The sequence below is a fragment of the Manis pentadactyla genome, chromosome 14 (assembly GCF_030020395.1).
Source record: "Manis pentadactyla isolate mManPen7 chromosome 14, mManPen7.hap1, whole genome shotgun sequence".
In the NCBI taxonomy this organism is placed as follows: domain Eukaryota; kingdom Metazoa; phylum Chordata; class Mammalia; order Pholidota; family Manidae; genus Manis; species Manis pentadactyla.
In genome coordinates this window covers 29,516,348-29,537,973 of record NC_080032.1, presented here as the reverse complement: position 1 = coordinate 29,537,973, position 21,626 = coordinate 29,516,348, and the positions used below count along the sequence as shown (strand labels likewise).

At 56.4% G+C, this 21,626-nt stretch overlaps 1 protein-coding gene across 25 annotated transcripts in view; it reads right to left on the bottom strand.

The window, feature by feature from the left end:
- The window catches only part of NCOR2 (nuclear receptor corepressor 2), a 200,756-nt gene that overhangs the window by 59,054 nt on the left and 120,076 nt on the right, over nt 1–21,626 (bottom strand). For 23 of the 25 annotated variants that reach the window (XR_008993700.1, XM_036921780.2, XM_057491719.1 and 20 more), the window contains 3 exons: nt 9,441–9,553; nt 7,887–8,059; nt 5,930–5,992 (listed from right to left, as the gene is read on the bottom strand). Coding sequence is in view for 24 of the 25 variants with exons in the window: in XM_036921780.2 (XP_036777675.2) it covers nt 5,930–5,992; nt 7,887–8,059; nt 9,441–9,553 (349 nt within the window). In the remaining variant the exon portion in view is untranslated. The remainder of the gene's footprint in view (nt 1–5,929; nt 5,993–7,886; nt 8,060–9,440; nt 9,554–21,626) is intronic. The other 2 variants (XM_036921767.2, XM_036921770.2) reach the window with 1 other exon arrangement.

Here is a 21,626-nt window from a genome sequence, read left to right as displayed (position 1 = left end):
AATGCCATGTTACATGCTCAACATCAAGTTTTTATACAAAGCAAGCAAAGCAGTAGCTCCGCATTATTTGCTGTGCACACCTGGCTCATCACTCAGCCCTCTGGTCTCAGTTTTCTCATCTGTGAAGCAGAAGTGTGTGCGTGCGCATATGTATGTGCATGCACGTGTGCGTGTTCACACATGTAGAGAACTCTCTGTGAGGGTCCCTTGGGAGGATCAGTAAAGATAAATCATGCAAAGCGCTCAAGCCAGTGAGCACCTGCCATGTAACAGGCATCATCAGTACTACGCACACCACCACGAAGTTCCTTTCCCTGAGGAAGTATCAACGGGACTTCTGTGCACTTTCCCTCCTGGGAGTGAAGGTGGGCTGGCAGATGCCTGAATTTACCTTCAAGTGTGCTGACAAGGAACAACAGTGGTGTTTGGAGCTTGCCCCTGTGTCTGGCTGTCCCACTGAGTTCATGTAGAAGCCCCGACTTTCTCCTCCTTCTGAAATCTCCTATTTCCCACAAGGCAGAAACACCCAGGCCAGTGGGGGGACACGTGCCCAAGACACGGCTACTCCGGAGCAGTCCACCTCCAGCCCATCCCCCCAGTGCTAGCCCTGGGTGCTGTGCTGCCCCCATGACTCTTAACACTGCCTTGCCCCTATATTCCACCCCACCTCAGTTACCCACTCTGCGCTCACTGAGGCCCACACAAGATCGGCCCAGCACACCCAAGCCCAGCGCCCAGCTGCCCAGCTGCGTGCTATCTGTGGTTAGCCCTAGTGGTCATGTGCACTGCTATCCAGGCTATTCCTCCTCCACGGTCCCTGTAGTGGGGGCAGCATGAGACTTTTATGATGGACACTTGTGGGTGGAGAGGGCCCGCTTTTCCAAGCTCCCTGGCTGGGGGCTCACATCCCATCTCCTGAGCTTCAGACTCTTCATCCGTAAAAACTAATTAAACCAGCCAGCGTGCACAAGCACTTTGGAGTGCAAAGCAATTAGTGGTTTCTCTCTCCCTCCCCATGAAAGGGGAGAGGGAGTCCTGCAGGCAGAGCCAGACTGGGGTTACTAGGGTAGAGTTTGGGGCCTGCCTAGGCTCCACCCACCCTAATGGGGCTTGCCTGGGGCTGCCAGGGCCAGGCCTCTGCAGCACCCGTCCCTTCCCCCATGAGGTACTCACCTGTCTTCTCTCCCCTCACCAGGCAGGCCACTTGAGGCCAGGGAGGGGCTGGCAGCACAGAGCTGGGTCAGTGCCTATTTCTGGTCTGGAATGCTATAACAGGGGGCTTCACCACCCCCTCTATAGCTGGCACTCTGCCCACCAAGACGGGGAGCCGGGGACCAGAAAGAGCTGCCAGAGGAGCCCTTGGCCTCCCGCACAGCTGGGTCAGGACTGTGAGCCAGGCCAGGCTGACCTTTCCCAGGGGAACTAGAGTCTCACATCCAAGCCCAGAGCCTGGCCTGCCCCTCCTGCCCAGTGTGGCACTGAGCCTGAGGGCGGGTGGCCAGATCCTTGGGGCTGCCCGATTCCTGGGGAGGCTGTTTCCTGCACATGCTCAGTCCCTAGTCAGTGTGAGCCCCAGGCAGGCAGCCCTAACTCCATGCACACCAGAAGGGAAGGCGCCTATCTGCCCACCTGGAGCTGTAGCTGTCGTGTCCCCTGTCCCACTCACTCCACATACTCTTAGAATAACAGCCAACTCCATCCCACAGCTGTTAAGGCCAGTGTCCCAAAGGCCTCTCCATCCCCTGCCTCTCTCACCTTCTTACTCTCTGGGTTTCAACAGGTTCTTACCTGACCACATGGCCCCTGCCACAGGGCCTTTGCATGTGCTGTTCCCCCTGCTGGGATGCTCTTCCCCCTTGTGGACTAACTCATTCAAACCTTGAAGCAGCCCCATTCCCACTCTGTGGGAATGAGTGTTAGGTGAGTGTTGGGGTTCAAAGCCCTGCTTTATAAGTTAATAGCCATGTGACCTTGGGCAGCTCACTTGACTTCTCTGGGCCTCAGTTTCCTCATCTGAATAAAAAAAAAAAAATTCATACCAGCACCTGCCTCATGAGCTTGGTGGGGCTGAAGTGACTCAATGACACTACCTGGCGGCCAGGAGTACTGAGAGGTGCTCAGCAGTGTTACCGAGCATCACCCACTGTTGGCTCGCATTCTGGGTGTCAGCCCAGTGGCCGCTTTTCCAAGGGAGCCTCCCGGGCCCGGTGGAAGCTCCAGCCCTGTGGAACATCCTCCAAATGCCACTTCCCACCTGCTTAGCAGGCCAGTCACCTCCAGCCCACTTCCCAATGTGCACATAAGGCCAAAGTCCTGCTCAGGGTCACACACACACAAGGGGCAGAGCCAGGACTTGAACCCAGGAAGAAAGGCTCCAGAGTCTGTACTAAACTGTGGGCCTGCTACTTCTAAGCATCTAGTATATATCCAAGACTGTACATTCATGGCCCACGCCACCCTTATGCCCCCAGGAGATAGCAGCCCAGACTCATCTTAGAGAATGAGAGAAATGAGGCTGCAAAGGAGACAGGCCGGGCCAGGGTCACATGGCTAAGGAGCTGGCCGACCCGACAAACCATGGGCAAGGGGCTCAGGAAGCCCAAGACATTGCTGCACTAAGCCCTTCTGCTTTCTTTCACCAAAACTGCGTAAAGGTAACTATACTGGGCTGAATGGTGTCCCCCAAAATTTCCCCCTGCAACCTGTGAATGGGACCTTATTTAGAAAAAGTCTTTACAGATATGATCAAGTTAAGATGAGGTCATACTGGATTAGGGCGGGTCCTTATAAGAAGAGGGAAAATTGGGCAGACACACAGAGGGAAGACAGCCACGTAGAGAAGGAGGCAGAGACTGCGATGGTGTCTGGACAAGCCAAGGACACCAAGGACTGAGACGACCCCCAGAGGCAGAGCAGGAAAGGCACAATGCTCCCCTCCCGCCTTCAGGGGGGGCACAGCCTGGCCAGCACCTTGATTTCACACTACTGGCCTCTAGAACTGTGATGGAACGCGTTTCTCTTGTTTTTAAGCCGCCTGAGTTGGTACTTGGCTGCGGCAGCCTCAGGACACTAATATACAAGAGCTGCTCTAACGGCCACTGTGCAGGTGAGGAAACTGGGACACAGAGGTACCTGACTTGCCTGGGGTCACAGAGCTAAAAAGGTCCAGAGGCCGAAGTCTGGCTCTCTCTGGGCATGGAGGACCCCCTGCAGCCTTCAAGGCTGGCTGCTGGAAGTCTTCCAGGATGTTCTGGGTAGGCTCAGTGTCCCTAAGGACCCAGAGACACCTGGCTGCTCACCTCCACAGGCAGGCTCACCTCTGGCTGCCCCTGCCCTACACAGGGTGAACGGTGGTTAGGAGGGTAGATGGATGCCACCTGCCCAGGGCACAGCTGGTTCTTGGGTCCCTGCCTGGCTTCTGCGGGCTGGAGAGGGGCACCACAACCTTCTCAGCCTCCCCAGCCCTGCCCAGTGTGGAGGAGGAACTGCTGGGGCTGCTAGCACCTGCCTCCCTGACCTGCCTTCTCCTGCCGCAATGAAGATACCGCCATTAGCAGTCACCCTGAGCAGTAATTGTCCAGATTGCCGTAATTCAAGGCAGAAGAACATGCTAGCGCACATCGCATTATTACAAATGTCACTGAACAGGACTTCAGCAAGCACGGTCCCAGGGGGGCTCTCCCGCCGCTGTCTCCTTGGGCAGGGCCCAGGGTGAGCTCACTGCTGCTGCTCAGGACCCAGCCTTGAGAAGGTGGGGCACACTCCTGTCTCGGCTGGTGAGTCATCCCCAGCCAACCTCCCATTCCCCAGATCTGCCCTTCCTAAAGGGAGAGAGGGCAGTGCCAACTTGGCCAACACCCGGTTCCAGGCAACATGGAGGAAGCCAGGGATGGAGGTGCCCTGAGGACAGAAGACACACCCAGGGGAGCACAGGCTGGCCCCCCGGGCATGCACATGGGGCCTCTCACCCTCATGGGTGGGCGCCTTGGTCACATCACCGTCAGAGGCTGAGACCCTGGGGTCTCACATGTTGTTAAAAACCCGTGCAATTCCACACAAATGTTCACAGCAACAATTAGTCACAACAGCGAAGATGTGGAAAAACCTCCAGGTCCACCGACCAATGGATGAATGCATACAGAGAGGGTGGTCCGTCCATCCTGTGGACTATGACTCAGCCACAAAAAGGAATGAAGCTCCAACACAGCTCCAACATGGACGGACCCTGAAAGCACGATGCTGCGTGAGAGACGCCAGACACAGAAGGGCGCGTAGCATATGACGCCATTCATGTGAGGTCCAGACCAGGCAAACCCGCAGAGACGGGAAGTAGATTAGTGGGTGCCAGAGAGCAGCAGGGCTGGGAGACTGGGAGTGACTGCTAATGGCTATGGGGCCTCCGCTGGAGGGGGTGACGAGTTCTGGAATGAGACAGAGGTGGTGGTTGCACACTACCATGAATGTACTGAACACTGCTGAACTGTACACTCTTAAATGGTTAAAATAGTACATTTTATGTTATGTGTATTTTATGAAAATTAAATAAAAGGGGGGTAAAATCATGCAATTTCAATAAAGCCTCTTTTGCACCCCATGGTGAAATCTATACTAGAAACACAAAGTGGATGTGGAAGACAGAAAAACAACAGCGCAGCCCCTTCAGGGGGCTGACAGCCCTCACGGGCTCCCCATCAGCACTCCTCCAATCGGATGAACGTTAAGAGCTCAACCTACAGGAGGAAGCAGCGTGCCCCTCTCCAGAGTGCGGCTGTGGCTCCAGCTGGCCCTCCTCTGTGCTGTCTCACCTGAGGGCTGGGAGCTGGAAGGAAGGAGATCTGAAGCGGGGAGGGAGGGGTTGGGGGGCCCAGGTGGGCAGCCGCTCAGGTGGAGCTGCTCCTAGTCAGTTTCTGCAACACCAGGGCTGGACACTCAGGCCCCACAGCGCCTGCTCCCAGGGTGGATGGGGGCAGGGAAGAAGACCCCAGTCCTGGTCCTGGCCTCTAGGCCCAGCTGTGCTCACATGCCTGCCCTGTGCACGTGGGGCCTTCCCTAGGAAGGCTGTTTGTTCTCTCTGGAGTCGTGACCAAGAGCTCTGGCACAAGAAGCCACGTGCCAGCAGCAGGGCCACAGGGACAAGAGCAGGCACAGCAGCTCCAAAACCTGGGCAGTTCTTGACATATGCTCCTTGCTCCCTCCTCCATGCAACAGGGACAGAAACAAGACTCACCACCTTTCAGGCTGGGGTCCAGGTGAAGGAGAGTAAGCAGGTAAATGGGGGCAAAGGAGAGGGAAGGGCGGGCTGCAGGCCTCTCGGGATGGAGGTCCACACAGAACAGCCCTGATGGGGAGATTACACTTGGGCACCTCAAGGCCTTTTACTTCCAGCCCCTCCCAGCCAACCCAGGCTGGGAAAGCAAGGCATAGAGACAGGTCACCAAGCCAGAGGTGAAGGACCCAGCTATGCTGGTTCCAATGAATACCCAGTGGCTTCAGAGGGAGGACGTGGGGTCAGCACCCCAGCACATGGCCATCAGCCACTCTGGGCCCTGCCTCCCCTGAGATGACGCAGGTGAGTGGGGATGTGGATTGACCCTACGACCCTACGACCCGGCACCCCACACTGCGCAGACGCCCAGGGGCAATGCTGCCACTCTAAGGGTCAGAATGTGCTGACCCCAGAGGTCACCAAAGCTGTCCACCAACCGTGTGCACGTCACCCTGGGACACACTGTGGAGCGGGTGACATACCACACAGACCCAACTACTGGAGGGTAACACTGAGGCTCCAAGGGGAAGTGACCATCGGAGCCCCCCAGAGGCGAGCCTGTCCCCCAGACAGCACCACAGGCGCAGTTCAAAGCCCAAACTGTCAACACCCTCCTGGCCACATGAGCTTCTGAGGCTGCTTGGAGCTGCCGGAGACCCTCACCTTTCTTGGCTGTTTCCATCTCTTCCTCAGTCCAGCGGGAGCTCTCATTCATCTCCATGGAAGCTGAAAGGGAGAGAGGAGTGTGTTGGCCCCAGTCCGGGGGGCAGTTCAGCCTCCACCCAACCCAGGGGTGGGGGTTCAATCACTGCGGGAGGCAGACTAGGCCAGTGGCCTCTGCACGCACTTGGATGGGAAGGGGGCAGCCTGCCTGGGAGCATGGGGAACTGTGTGAGGCTCAGGCAGAACAGGGACATGAGCTTCAGATGCACAGGGGCCTCACGTGAGCATGGACTCCCGGGGACTCAGTGACTCTCTGCCACGGGGCAGCCCTGGACATCCCAGGATGTTTGACACCATCCCCACCTATCCTCCTCCACATGTCAGTGGTCCCCACTCCACCTGTGACACCTAGAAATGTTTCCCAACATGTCCAACTGCCCCTGGGGGTTAAAGCACTCCCAACAGAGACCCTGCTCTTCGGGACGACTGTTATATTCTCCACGGCTCCCAGTACAAGGATGAGCTCCTTGCATTGTTTAGAAGGAGCATAGCTAGCCCTGGAGTCGGGTAGAGTTGGTCACATCTCTACTGGGCAAACTCCTTCTGAGCTCCCCTGGACATGAGCTAGGTGCTTCCCTGCAAACTGCTTCAGACCCTGTGAAGTGGGCAGACATGAGGGAGCAGCACCACAGGCTCAGTGCCAGGCACAGACTACGCACTTGGTCAAGACTGGCTGACCAGTGGTGGGAAGTTCTGGCACGAGGGCACTAAGAATGAGCAGCTCAAGAAGGGGAGAGGCAATGGCCTCACCCCCTGGCCAGGAAGTCCCCCTCTCCCTGCTGCCATGGCCAGCCCATCTAGGAGACCACCCCAACTTCCCTCTTCCTCCCACAGGACCCCCAGAGGCAGATGTGAAGGCTGAGCCTGGGGTGAGGGCCCGAGCGGTGTTTCCTACCCCCATTGTCCAGCCCCGCACTGGCCTGGGGTTCCTGAGGAAGTGTTCCCCAGAAGGCTGGCACACCCGCATGCTTCTCAAGTAGGTCCTGCTGCCCTGGGCTCCAGGCAGCAAGGAGCAGCTGCCAAAAGCCTACAGGGTAGTACGAGATTTGTGGCCAAAGTAGCTGGCTTTGATTCCGAGCGAATTCCATGACTTTATGGAGGCTATGTTCCTTCTCTAAGCCTCAAATAGCACATTTATGAAATGGGTATAAATTACCTCCCTTGGAAGGAGGGCACAGGTACCTGACTCAGACCCTGGGTGTGGGAAGGGAACATCTGTGAGAAAGGAAACACTACCTACATCACCCCCACCCTAGGAAGGCATTCTGGCTGCTAGGCTCAGCCTGACACTCAGAGGCAGGTGGGGGCACCCGCAGAGGCGGTGGGGGAGGCCCCAAACGGCCAAAACACTTCAGAGACAACAGACACATCGGCTGCCCCCCTGTGGCTGAATTTGGGAACTGCTACTCAATTCACCTCATTCCCTCACCCCTTGGGTGTGGGGTGAAGCTCACAGCACCTGGGGATAGACACCCGCTGTCAGGACAAACTGAATTAACAGTAGGAACCCAGGTGCCTGAGGGGAAGTGGGGGCAAGTGTGGGGAGCGGGGGTCCTCCTAAAAAGAGGTGGTGGCTAGTCAGCTCCAAGAACTGCTACCCAGCAGAAATAGGAACCCAGTACTGCCAGAGCTTCTGATTGAAAAACAAGACCAAAACTGGTAATCTGGACTTATATGTGAGCGCTCCCAGTTCCGCAATCATCACTAGCCAGAGCGTCCCCCCCCAAGCACTGCTCTAGGCTCCTCACACACACAGTCACTGAACAGTCGCCCCCAGGCAACCACTGTGCAGATGAGGACACTGAGGCACGGAGAGGTAACGGGCTCGCCCAGGTCCACAGTGTCCCGGCTAAAGCTGGGACCCTGGACGCACTGTCCTCCTCGGCCCGCCGCTCACCCAGCTCGGCGCTCTGCTGCGGGGTGACAGCCTCCTCGCTGCTGGCCTCGTTGGCCATTGAGCGGGTGATGCGGCCTTTGCGTCTCCCCTGGCTGTTGGCGGTCTTGCGGCCTTTGGAGGCCACTGCCTCCTTCTCATCGTTGTCCTCCCCAGAGGTGTCATCCGTCTTCTCCCTAAAGGTCAGAGAGGGAGACAGGGATGGCTTTGCCGGGCCAGGAAACCAGACGGCGGTTGCAAGGGCCCGGCTTTCCTCTGCCTAGACGAGCGCCGGCTGCCAGTGGATTTTGTACTGATCAGAGGCTAGAAAAGAGGGGAAAGCTCTGGGTAAGGGCTGTCTGGGAGCAATCTGCAAGGATTCTTTAGCCAACAGACGGGACAGTATGGCTGGGAGCTATCTGCAATGCCATTTTATTTACCAGAAGGGAAGCATGAGCTGGCAGCTATTGACACCTTTATTCTCCAAGTGAGGGGACAGGTAGTTAACTGGGCAGCTGTTTTATTCATGCAGTGGGCATATGGGCTGGTGGAGCTAACTTCAAGACCATTTCATATACAAGATAGATGCTCTCTGCCTGTGAGACTACTGGATTCATGGCATGGGGTACAGGCGGGCACAATCTACAGGCCACTGGACCCCCAGGGGAGTTCTGGTAGGGCTCTATAAATGGCGCCACCTTTGCTTTTGGCATTATCATGGCCAGTGTGTCTTGCAGAATATGCAAGAGGAAAGTCTCCTGCCAGGCCTATGCAGGCTGAGCCAGGAGTGTGTGGGGTGCATGTGACCTCAATACCCGGGGCTGGGCTTTCTCAGAAGCTGGCTCAGGAGAGTTTACTATGGGGCCACTCAGATTTATCACCTCCGCCTTACATTCATCTTCCTGAAAGCGCGTGTGGACGTCTGGGAGACAGGGGGTAACGGAGCCAGATGTTCTCAGAAGCCACATTCCTGAGCCTATTCCAGGTACCTGGCACTAAGCTGTGCCCGCCCCCCTTTCTCAGCGTGAATCTCCGGCTGGCTGTGCTCGGCGCTGCCCCTGGCAGGCACGGGAGGCTGTCAAGGCCCCCGAGGCGAGGCTGTGCCTTGATCTGCAAGAACTCACACTGACAGCGATAATTCTAAAGGTGAAGGCAGCCGACTGCTGCCCGCCTGGTCCTTCTACAGACTCCTCTGATATCCTCCCTCCTGGCCTCTCGGGAGACTTGGCGGAGGAGGGGAGCGGAGGGGAGAGGAGGCAAAGAGCTCCCAAGTCACTGCCTGGATCTATTAGCTCAGGAGTAGAGCTCAAATGAGCTATCGGCCTCCAGGGTCCCCAGAGGGTGTGAGAAAGAAAGGGCTGGCAGGAGGACAGAGAGGAGGGAGGTGCTCCAGGAGGGGGCTGTTGGGGACAGAGCAGAAAACATCTCCCTTCCAGGCAGGCAATCCATAGATACCCAGTCACCATGTCCTAGCACACCTCCAAGGGTGGCCCACCGGGCCCGATGTCGAGCAGGCACAAATCATGCCCCGCCACCGCAGCCATGGCTGTGGCCACCGCGGGGCCAGACCGGCCTTACTTGCTCAGCTCCTCCTTGTCGTTCTCCACGTCCAGCTTCTCCTCCTCCTTCTCGGGCTCCTTCTCCTTTTCCTTCTCATCTTTCTCGTCCTGGTTGCTCCGGGGCATCTGCTGCTGCGGAGCCCAAGGGAGGGGCAAAGGGAAGGGGACAGAGAGACAGTGAGGCAGGTGTATTTCTGCATCTGGGCGGAGTGTGCCGGGAGAGGAGGGGACAGAATGACGTGGGCTGGAAGGGGCTGCAGGCAGAGGATGCTGCGGGAACCCCGGCCCCCGAGGAGTCTCGGCCTGGGTGCCACAGCCCATGGGCTCTGGGGGGCAGAGCCACTGGGTGAGGTGCGAACAGCACTAGAGTCAGAAACCAGGGTCAATCGCACCTCCTCTACTTGGCGGCTGCAGGGCCCTGGATGAAGGCCCTAACTAACCTCTCTGTGCTGACTCTTCCCCATGAAGGCAGGCGAACTCGGTGGGCTACACCACCGCAAGGGCTGGGGGGCTGAAATGACAGAGCCCTTACAGCGCTGGGGTCTGGCACGGGTATTAAAGTGGGCCAAAGCCGTCAGCCCAGAGGGGCCCCGGGGAGCCACAGGCCGGAGCAGGGTGAGTACAGGGAGCCTGGGACACATCCAATGCCCAGCCCCGCCTTTTACAGAGAGAGCAAAGGGTCAAAGCGAAGCAGCAGGCCCCTGCCTCCAACGCGCTGGGCTGACCCTGCCCTCACCGGGAGAGGGAAGGGAGCGGGAGCAGCCCGCCCCTTCCCACACGCAGCCTGACTTCCTTTCTGTCCCACTTGATTTCTTTTAAAGCACACATTGATTCTCTTGGCCATCCCACAGTCCTCCCTGGGGGCAGCTGCCAGGCCAGACCATCCTTCCATCCCACTGAGCCAAGGGAAATGAAAACAAACCCGCCAAAAAGCCTTTCAGTGTGTCCTAGGGGCACGGCCATGCCAATTTCTAAACCAGGAAAAAACCCAGGCTGATGGAGAAGGTGGGGCAGGGGTGCCCCCTGCCCCCGATCTCCCCTCCACACCAGGCACACACACCTGTCCCATACACAGGGCTGCCTTGGCCTGGGACACCACCCCACACTCCCCCCTTCTGTAGCTCTAATTCTGGAAGCAGCTGAGCACAGGGTCTGGGGCACGCAGTGAGGATGTACATGTTTGCTGGCAAGCATGGCTCCAAGCATCCCTGGCAACCATTCCCACCCCCGAACTTCCTGCTTAGGTCTGGCCCCCTTCCCCCAAAGCCCCCCCTATTCTATACACAGAGGGGTAAGGGTGCAGGCCAGCCAGACTTGGGACAGCCTCCCTCCACTGCACTGCTGCCCATTTCCGATGGGTGTCCAGGTGTCCTGAACTGAATTAGCCTGGCCTTCCCCACCACCCAAACCCCTCAAATGCTTAAGTACAGACTTTCAACAGCAAGGGAACCATGGCTGCCTCTCACACCTGGGCAGCCTGTGAAACCTCTCTGGGAGCTGTCCCAGCAGGTGGAAGTGGGGACAGGAAGGTTTTCTGGTTTTCCCCCTTTGTGGGGGTCAGGTGAGGCAGGGAGCTTGGTGTCTCCTGAGACCACCCATGTTCTGAGCCAAGAACCCCAACCTGGGCTGCAGCCTTACTCCACAGCTTTTCTTGCTGTCCCCTCGCTGGTCATGTAAGTCTGACTCCAGGCCACTCCCTGGGGGCACAACATCATCCCCTGGGTCTACACTGGTGAGGTCTCTAAGCCCCCAGAATCTCATCCTTGGGCCACAAAGCAGACCACGTCTGCCCCAGCACAGGTGGCAGATGTGACTCTCTACCCACTGAGGCCCAGGCAGCAGTGGCCCAGCCTTGCAAGAATGCATCATGACTAACAAGGGCTGACCCCAGGGAGTCCTGCACCAGCATGCCGCAGCGCAGGACCAAGTGCCTTCCTGCCACAGCCCTCCTCCAAATCCCCAAGAAGCCCCACCAAGGAAGATGCTGGCATTGCCCAAGGGCTTGCTACACGCCCAGCACTGTGCTGTGCACACTCTATCACCCAGCTCCTGGCCCCTCTGAATTGAGGATAAGGTTGAAGATGAAAACACCAATGGTGACAGCTACCGGGAGGGTCACAGATTGGGGGCAGCCCATTCTGCAGCACCACACCGAGCAACTTGCAAACACTATCCCATTTAAGGTCCTTAGCCAACCTCAGATGGGAAAGAGCCGATGGGAGGGACCCATCAGGCTCAGAGAGGCAAAGCCTCATGGTCACAGAGGGAAGGGTGCTGAGAGTCTAGGGGGCAGCAGACAGGTCCCACAGTCCCCAAAGCCCCTCTGAGAGTCTCACCCAACTCCACCCCCGGCCAGAATCTGGGGCTGCGGGTGGGAGTTCTTTAGGCATCCCTGCCCCCCCTTTCTGCCAAGCCCATCCTGTCCCCAATTCGAGGCTCCCCAAGCCCCCACCTGGACCTGGGCTGGCCCATAACCACCCCCTCCCCAAATAATCGTCCACATCACAGTATTAGTAATAAAAATAGCTTGAGGTGCCATGTGCCAGGCACTGCTCTACGAACTTCCAAAACCTTTATTAAGCTCCATTATTCCCATTTGATAGAAGAGAAAACTGAGGCTAGAGACAGGGAGTGACAAAGGTGGCAAATGGCAGCCAAACCTCGGCTCTGCCCAGCCCCATGTCCTGCCATCTCCATCCACCCATGCTGTCCCTGAGCCCCTCTGTCAGCCCACATCCTGTGACTGGGTCAGACTCCCCTGCCCTGTGCCTGTCTTGTAGACACTCAGAAGTCCCCATCAGCACCAGACCCTGGTTATTCCCATCACTTCCCACCCCAACGTGTGGCCCCACTGCCAGACCCCACCCACACTGCATCAAGCCCTCAAGGGCGGGCTGGGTGACTCCCATTCCCACTCTCTGAGTGGAGTGGGTGCGGTGACAGCCACCAGCACCACGCATTTGGGGCCACCCTGGAGCCACGACATAAGCCTAGGATGGGCGCCCTGGGCCCTGTGGCCTGACTTCCATCTCCCTCTGGAGAGGCTCCCTGTACCCCAAGCTGAGTGACACCAGTGAAAGGGATGAAGGGAGAAACCCCAGGCCCACTGTAGCCTTAAAAGTATTTCCAATGGGGGGGCCCCATCAGGCATAATAATGACTATCTGCCTGGCCTCCAGGTGCAGGAGGTCCACAGGCTGACTTAGGGGTGCTCCACTTACTCCAGATTTATGGAACAAGATGGGGGCCCTAACTCACAGGCCCCCCATTGGCCAGCTCAGTCCCAAAGTCTTCGATGCTCTAGGCGGCCATTGCCTCAGCCAAGATTAACACCTTCTAGGGCCCCGCTTCTGAACCCCAGGCTCACCCACAGATTGCAGAAGGACCCCAAGCCCCACACACACACCAATCATATTGGAATCTTGGGGTGAGACACAGGCACCAGTGAGTTTAAATTTCCAGTCACTCTGGTGCGCAGCCAGGTTTGAGAACCAGTGCTTTAGACAAGGAGCTAGCAAACTTTTCCTGCAAGGGCCAGATGGAAAACCTTCAGGGCCATTGTGCTCCATCACACTTACTCAGCTCTGCTGTTTGTGGTGTGAAAGCAGCCAAAATGTAAATAAATGGGTGTGGCTATGTGCCAATAAAGCTTTATTTACAAAAACAGGCCATGGGCCGGATTTGGCCTATGGGGCTGTAGTTCGCCCACCACTGCTCCAGACCAGCACTGCTCAAACCTGCAAACAAATGCCCTGGGGATACAGGGAAAATGCAGATTCTGATTCAGCGGGCCTGAGACCGCATTTCTCAGGCTTCTAGGGAAGGTTGAAACTGCTGGTTCCCAGATCACACTCTGAGAAGCAAGGTTTTCTGGGGTCCTTGTTTCACAAAGCACACCCAGGCCACTGGAAGCCAGTGATGCCTGCTGGGAGAAGACCTGGAACCCCAACTCCACCATCTCAGAGGACAACAGTGTTCACGGTGGGTCTACCTTTGCTTTTCACGTATGTCATGTCATCGGTCAGGCTGATGATGGGCTTCATGCCAGGTGCTTGGTCAGGAACGTCCCTCCCAAACGACAGCACAGTTCTGTGAAAGCCTGATAGGATCTATGGAACCAGAGCCACTAGTCCAAATCCCCACAGGACCCCTGCTTCCAGAGCACTGAGTGCTGGACAAGCTGCCTGTGAGTGAGCCTGTGATCCCCCAGACCAGGGACTGTACTGAAAACAGTATGAATGAGAACAACAAATGCTGACTGAGCACAACAAGCATGTGATAAAGCCTTCCCTTCATTTCTTACCTGCTGGTTAGATAACTGAATCCTTCTAAGAACCCAGTATTATCTCTGTTTTACAAAGAATACAAAGACACAGAGAGGCCAAGTAACTCACCCAATGTCACACAGCATTTCCTAGCAAGATCCTACATGCAGGTGCTCTGTCTCCTACCCTGGGCTAGAACATCACAGGCTCCCCCTTAGATACTTGTTCATCCCTCCATAAGCATGTCTAAACCCCTAGGGGAGACAATGAGCCACAGAAAATGCAGTCCCTAGCCTTACAGAGCCAGTACTTTAGTACGAAGGTGAAGAACTATGAAGGGCAGGTGGAGGCTACAGTGATGACAAAACTTTAAAAAGGTACAGCATGTGGCAGATGTAGAGCGATTCATCCTAACAGGGATGAAGGAAGAGGCCCCTGAGCTGAGTCCCCAAAGGTTTTTGGTAGGGGACAAGAGGGGACATTTCAAAGAGAGACCTGCATGGGAAAAGGCAGGCCAACATACAGACGGCCGCTGTCCCTAGCAAATGACAAACTGGACACGGCTGGAGAGCATGGCTGGCTTAATGCCCTGATGGCAATGGACAGCCAATGAAAGCTTTTTTCAGAAGGTGGAGGGGTGGCAGGGGGTGCTGTGTTCCATGCCATCTTTAAGGGCAATGCAGTGGCCGGTGAAGGGAGGGAAGGCAGTCGGCTCTAGGAATGACAGCAGAGAGTCCAGTGAAAAGTTGGTAGCAACAATCCAGGCAGGCACTGATGAGATGTAATTTTCAGGTGACAGATCCTCAAGAATGTGCTCTGAGAAGTTGCCCACACCCAGCAATGCTAACTGCAGCACAATCTCGTTCATTCAATCAATAAACACCTTACTGAGCATGTGCTCTGTGCCAAGTGCCCCCAGCAAGCAAATTCCAAGAGGGGTCTGCCCTCATGACACCCTCCACCTCTTGGCAGTAGTGTGGGAAGAGGATCCCAGGAGCTCAAGGTTGGTGGGAGGAGTGGGGTCAGAGGTCAAAGGTCAGAACCAAGACACAGAGGGGTTTTCTATTTCCGGCAGCCGCCTCCTCCCTAACACTTGCGCCCCTCCCTTCTAATCCAATCCATCTGTCCCTCCTGGGGAAAACACAGGCAGGGGATGCTGCGTTAGTCCTCCAGGGGCACCTCCTTATGGGATGTGCAGTGAGAGATGTGCTGGTGCTCACTTGCACCAGCTTGTGAGAGCAGACTGCAATTTTCAGGAACTTTGCAGGCTAGTTGCCAAACACAGCCATTATTAAAAATTTAAATATATTACCTTACAGTTAAAGAAATTATAATAAAGACAAGGTAATAAATACTCAAAATGCAGCACTCCCAAATTATTTGACTACATTTGGCTGTTATCTCTGCCTTGAGATTACTAACATCAATTGTATCCACATGGCAGAGGAAGGATGTGATAACATGCTATCACCCCTTCCCAATTCCATTTTGTCACACTAGTAGCCTAGAATCAGGCACAGTAGGAGTATTTACACCACGGCAATAAGCACGTCATACACACTGGGGCTTTGCCCCCAGAAAGCTGGTCATTAAACACTCACCAGTGCTCCACTACAAACAGATATGCCCACAGGACCCGAGCAGCGTGTAACACACACCCTGTGATGTCTGCTCTGTCTGCCAGGAGATGTGTGCTTGTGGCAGCCAAAGCTGTTTTAAACAGTCAATCAGATACTGTCCTACCACCTGGAATAAAATCGGTAGTTCATACCACAAGGCCAGGTGCTGGAGCCCCTGCCCATCTCCCTTAGGGCCACCTCCGCCCCCACCCACCTCTTGGATGATGCTATACTTGCTCCTGCCTCAGGGCCTTTGCACTTGTTGTGCCCTCTGCCTGGGTCACTCCCTCCAACTCTGCCTGGCTGGTTCCTTCTTATGGCTCAGATCTGAGCCCAAATGACACCTCTTCAGAGAAGCCTTCAGGGTCAGCTCCTTCCTCCATCACATGAGCTGCCTCCTGACTCTGGCTTCTTCTCTGTAGCTCTTGCCACCACCTCAAATAATCACACAATTTCCTTGTGCGCCGTCCACCTCCCAGGAGTGTCAGCCCTGGGGGTCTTGTCTGTCCTAGTCACTGGGAATCACATGATGAAGGCACAACAAAACAGACTCACACACGGCCACCGTCTGCCCAGGACACTCCATCGCTGTTGAACGCCCCAGGGCCCCTCCTGCCATGGCCCATGCTGGTGCTGGTCCCCACGAATGCTGCTCTTTGGGTATCTATTTCCGAACTCCTGGCAGCCCAGCTTGAGCTGACAGAATGTGAGGTCTATCAGCCCCCACATCTCTCATCTCTGGGGTCTGCTTGATCCGCACTCACATCTGGGCAGGGCTCACATTTTCCATGTCCTTCTAGCTCTTTGATGTGGTCTGCCTTGGACGGGGCTGTTGGGGTGCCAGGACTCCCCTGCCACCAGGTCATGGCCCATGGAAGCCATGTCTGTCTTCTCCCAAAGCAGCAGCCCAGCTTGCTCAGTCCCTGGGGTGGCCTCTCCTGCCTCCCAGAGCCTACCCACCAGCTGTCCTCTTGACAACAGCATCTCCTGGGATGTTCTGGGGGACTGTGGACCTGGAGGTACCTCCTATAGGCCTCTCCCCATTTAGCACAAAACTAAATGTCAAAAAACACAACATCAGGGAGTCATGGACGTTGCTCACTCAAGCCCTAAATCCAGACACAATCCTGCCCAGTCCAGTGTGCCCCCAGCAGAGCGGAAACGGTTGCCTCCTGCTGGCCTGAGCTGCCCAGAAAGTTGGACCAAGCCCTAGGCTTGAGGCCCATCCCAGCTCAGGGTGGCAATTTGGGACAAGCACGCTTATACTCAACCAGTGGGCCAGAAGGAGCACAGATCAACCTGGAGGCATTTGGCCATATGTGGCCTCCCGCACATCCCAGACTTCACCGCGGTGAACACTCAAGCCATTTCATTGGCCCTGGGGTTGGGGGTGAGGGCAGCCAGGCCGTGGGAACCAGCACTAACTGCCCAGTGACCGCCTCAGTCCCCCAGGGACCTCGCCTGGCTGGCCCTGCCCTGGAACAGCCTTTCCGGTCACCCTGCCCCCTATGCAAGCTGCCCAAGGTACAGGAGCTCTGGAGCGCCACAGCCATCAGAACAAGGCCACCTGCCCCTTGGCAGGGAGGACAGAGGCAGGGAGAGAAAAAAAGATGGAGGGCAAGGCGAGGCATGGAGCTCCAGGGACATGGGAGGAGGCGGGGTGGGAACACGGGAGACCCAGAGGCAGAAAGAGAGAAACAAAGACAGAGACAAAGAAAGAGACAGACAGACAGAGACAGAGACCCACAGTGGAGTAGAGGAACAAGTGTGGGGGCGGACAAGAGAGAGAACCAAGGAAACATGGAAGGCTGGGGGAAGGGCCCAGGTCAGAGGTGAGAAGCACGGTCCACACAGGACACAGAGGAAGGGCTAGAGAGCCCCAGGGCATGGAGGCCAGAGAGCAGGCAGGAGGAAGTGGCCGCTGTCTGGATGCCCCCCAGGCCCTGGGAGGGACAGGCCAGGAAGTTGGGCCCAGTTGCCACCTATGCGGCCAATGGAGCAGAGCACTCACCCTCGGGGACACACCCCCTCCACAGCATGGCACCCCCATCGCCAGGACAGCTGTGGTGGTGGTCAGGCACTGTCACCTCCGGGCTGGGCCCTGCTGCCCAGCCCGCATCAGCTCACATTCTCAGCTCCCCGACAGCTTGCATAGTTAGGCTGGCTACTGACCACAGCATTCCTGGGCTCCGGTTCCGCAATTAGCTGGGATAATGTGGCCTCTCCATCCATGAATCATGAGCTATAAACCACTGCGCTGTAACCATCTTGGCCAGTGATTCACTCAGGAGAGGACACTTAGACCACTCATGGCCCAATCCTGGAGGCCAGGGTCAGAGGTCCTCTCCTGCCAGAGCTCAGGTGTGTGGGGTCTGGTGCAAAGGGGCATGAAGGGGCTGGTATTCATGCCTAGTTGCTGGGCCTGCATCTCCCTCTGTCACAATACAGAGAAGCTTCTGGAAGGTGGATGGCACCCTCTGTTCAACAAGGCGATCCTGGCACTCCAAATGGCCAGAACACCTCCTTTGCCTCTGGCAGGGCCGGACACCTGGAAGGGCCTTCCTTACTCTTTGTGGGGCAGCAGGCATGAGGATCTGAGTCCAGAGACATCAATGCCCTATGCTGTTCATCGGAGAGTTTTACGTTCCACTTTTATAATCATTCACATTTTTGAAATGCAACTATTGAAATGAACAAAAGGCTTGGTACAAATGGTGTGGTGAGGGTGTGACAGGGTTGGGTGTCACTTGAGATGCGTGACGTCTTGCTGCATACACTGGTGGTGCCCAGGCTGGTCACAACCACTGCGAAGCACAGGACCCTCCCCCAGGACGGCCTGGCCAGCTCCCCTTCAAGAAGGGGCTTGCTGTCCCAGTTGAGGCAAGTGTTCTCAACTGCCCATGGCCCATGCTAAGAGCCAGGCCTCTCAGTACACTACAGGACCCCCTGAAGGGCCACTTCAGCTCCAGAGCACCCCTAAGGGTTGGTCAAGGCTACCAGTGAGCCTGTGCCACGCCGCCATTTCTCCTTCTGCCATGCTGCTGCTCCCTTCCCCTCCCTTCTCTGGGGTCCTCCCCAGTAAACACCCTCAAGGAAGGCCAAGGTCCTGAGAGTGGTCTGGGCCTGCAGCACTAATAGTTAGTTAGAAATGCAGGCTCTCAGGCCCACTGAGGGGTGTGGCCCAGTGACCTGCATCTTCACGAGCCCTCCTGGTGAACATCTGAAAACTAGACACAGCACTCTCTCAAGGTCTGTGACTCAGCCTGGGACACCAGGAGGGCACAGACAGAATGAGGACACTGGCTGCAGCCAGTCTAGCAGCCAATGGTGCCTGGGAAGCAAGGCCTGCATTCTGGGAGAATAAGTTCCCGCCATCAGCACTGTGGTTCAAGCCTCCCCAGATATAAGGATTTGGGGCCTGGAGCCCAAGATAGCCTGCCCTCATCACCATCCACTTCAATCCCACCAGGGCAGGAATGGAGAGGGGAGGAGGTGCTGGGAGAGCCATCAGGGCACCCCCATCTCTCTCTGGTCCAGGCTAGGAGCCAGCCAGTTTGGAAAGTGCGCTTTCTACAAGGCGGCAGGTGTGGTCACGTAGGCTGGAGAGGCCATAATGCCCACGCCCCGGCACCTTGGAAGTCCTAGCTTGCGCCTACTTCGGCAGCTCTTAACTGGGATAGTCTGGTCTGTGAGGCGCTGGGCAGCCTGGCTCGGTGGATGCCTTCACTCTGGCTTCCCCAAGGATCACAATCTGATATGGCTCTGAAGGTAGAGCTTTATAGCCCTGGCATGCAGTACGCACTCAATAAATGCCCCCACATGAACACACAATATTGCGCATCAGACACCTGAGGTAGCAGGGGATTGACCTTGGAGAATGAAGGGCCCATCTGAAGGGCATCCATCAGGCTGACAAGCTGAGTGGCCCTGTGTGGCCACCCTTAGCAACAGCGTGGCCCCATGCCACAGAAACCACACCAGGACCACAGACAGACACCACAGCCTCTGCGGCCACCAGGAGAGGGAGAATGCACATGGGACTGGGTGTGCCAAGGAAGACTGTAAGAGACCCAGGGAGAGATGGTGACAGGCAGGCCAGGGAGCAAACAGGCCTCTGCATCTCCCAGAAATGCACATGGGCCAGGGTGCAAAGGAGGGCTGGGAGACACAGTGTTTCCAGCTGCTGGCCTCCCAGGAGCTGGGGCTCACAGGGAGCCACGAGCACAGGGGGATTTCCAGTGAGTGCAGACAGACACAGACAGGATGGGGGCCGAGACCCCGACGGGGGCTCAGCTGGGTATGTCCCACCAGCAACGAGACCCATCTGCCATACTGACCTGGCAGAGCTCAGCACAGACAGAGAAATCCACAGGCCTACGGGGTTGTGTAGGGCTAGCTCCCGAACGACCAGCTACACAGCCAGTACACTGCAAATGGGGGCTCCCACTGCCCCCCGTCAGCTCCAACAGCTGACTCTGTCAGGTTTGATCCTGAACCTGCTACTAAGAGCAGATTCCTCAGGAAGCGATTTCACGTCCCTGCGCCTCCACCTCCTCGCCTGTGAAACAGCAATAATGACAGGGCCTCTCCAGTTGAAGCCCTGGGCAGAGCCCGGCACAGCTGTGGTTGGTGCTGAGTGAATGCCGCCACCACAACTGTCACTGTTTTCCGTCAACACCATCATGACCAGCAGCACGGTCACCATCACACCAGGTGAGGCCTGAATTCCGACAGGGCTCTGATCTCTTAGGGCTCCCAATGTCCCCCCGCGAGATGCCCAGTGAACATTGGAAAGATGGCCTAAGCCTTCTCCCAAAACTAGGGGGACCTGGGAAAGTGGGGCAAGCCCAACTTGCCCAACTCAAGAAATAAATACACTGTCATACTGGGGGAGAAGGGGCTCCCTTCCCGGGGCTGAGGCCTCATCCTGAGGCTTCCACATTTCACCCGCTGGCAGTGACCAGCCACCCATCTCCCTGGGACTGCCCGGGGGGACAAAGGGGCTGTCTCTGGGATGGAGAGAAAGGGCTGTGCTGTTACCCAGAGGCCCACGTGGAGAGGCGGCTTGGAAGAAAGGAGCAGACAAATGACCCCAGGCAGGCTGCAAGGGTGACCCCGGGAAAGCTGTGAGGAAATGGGGTGCACAGAGGGACACATATGCAACACGGCCTGGGACTGCCGAGTACTCAAGCTGCCAAGATGGGCTGAGTCAGACAGAGGACGGGACAGCAGAGCTGTCACTTGGGTGCCTTCTGTGCCACAGGCAGAGGGTGACTGATCCCCAGCCCGTGGTGAATCACACTCCATGCCCTCGCCCGCCTGGAGTGCTGGTTGCACAGAGCAGAGGGTCTCTGCTTGTCTTGCCACCCAGCTGCTCACAGTATCGGCCCACAGGACACCCCACTGCTTGAACCCACCCATCCATTCCCCTGTAGACACCAAACCAGAAACACCTGCTCTCACCCATGCTAGTCGGAACCCACCCTCCTCACTGAGAGATTTATCAGCAGGATCATGGGTTTTATAAAACCAGGGAGAGATAAGCTTGGGCTCACTCCAGTAACTGCACCTCGAACTAACAAGAGGGGCTGCAGGGGCTGTATCTGCCTTTTATTTTGCTGTTGGGGGGTAGAGAGAAGAGTTACAGCCCCCAAATCAGCACTTGGGCTGATCCATTTACTCCACATTTATGAACAGGGCAGATCTGCCTGGCACTGAAGCCCTTGCAAATCTCCATCCCTGGCAGGGCCCAGGCCTCATGAGTACTCTTCAGCAGTCCAGGCTGACCAGAGGGCAGGGAGAACCCTAAACACACCTGTCTCCCAAGGAGACGGGCCTCCCGCCTGGCTTGCTTCTGTCCTCCTGCAAGAGGCAGAGCAGAGGCATCCTTGGAGCCCTGGCCCGAGACACCAGCTTGGGCAGAGGGTACAATCTCACCAGAGAAGCCCCATCTCTCAGCACTGCAGACACCACGGCTAATTCAGGACAACTCAGGTAAGAAGAAACAAACATTTGTCCTCTGCATAAAACATTCCAGGGCTCCCCAGTGCCCTGGCCTGGCCTCTATTCCAAGTCACAAAATCCTAACTCTTCCCCAGTCCCACCACACTCTAAACCAGAGGTCTTATACCGGGCACAGAAGACAGATTTCAAGAGCAAATAGGAGTTGTTTGGCTTATACATTGCTTTATTGTTGTTTTTCATGTGACATAAAAATTTTTTAATGAAGCAATTTCACATAAAACCTAATTTCCAGCTCATCATCAAAAATCGTATCTGACACACACAAAAAATCATATCTGACAACATATGGCCAGTTGGC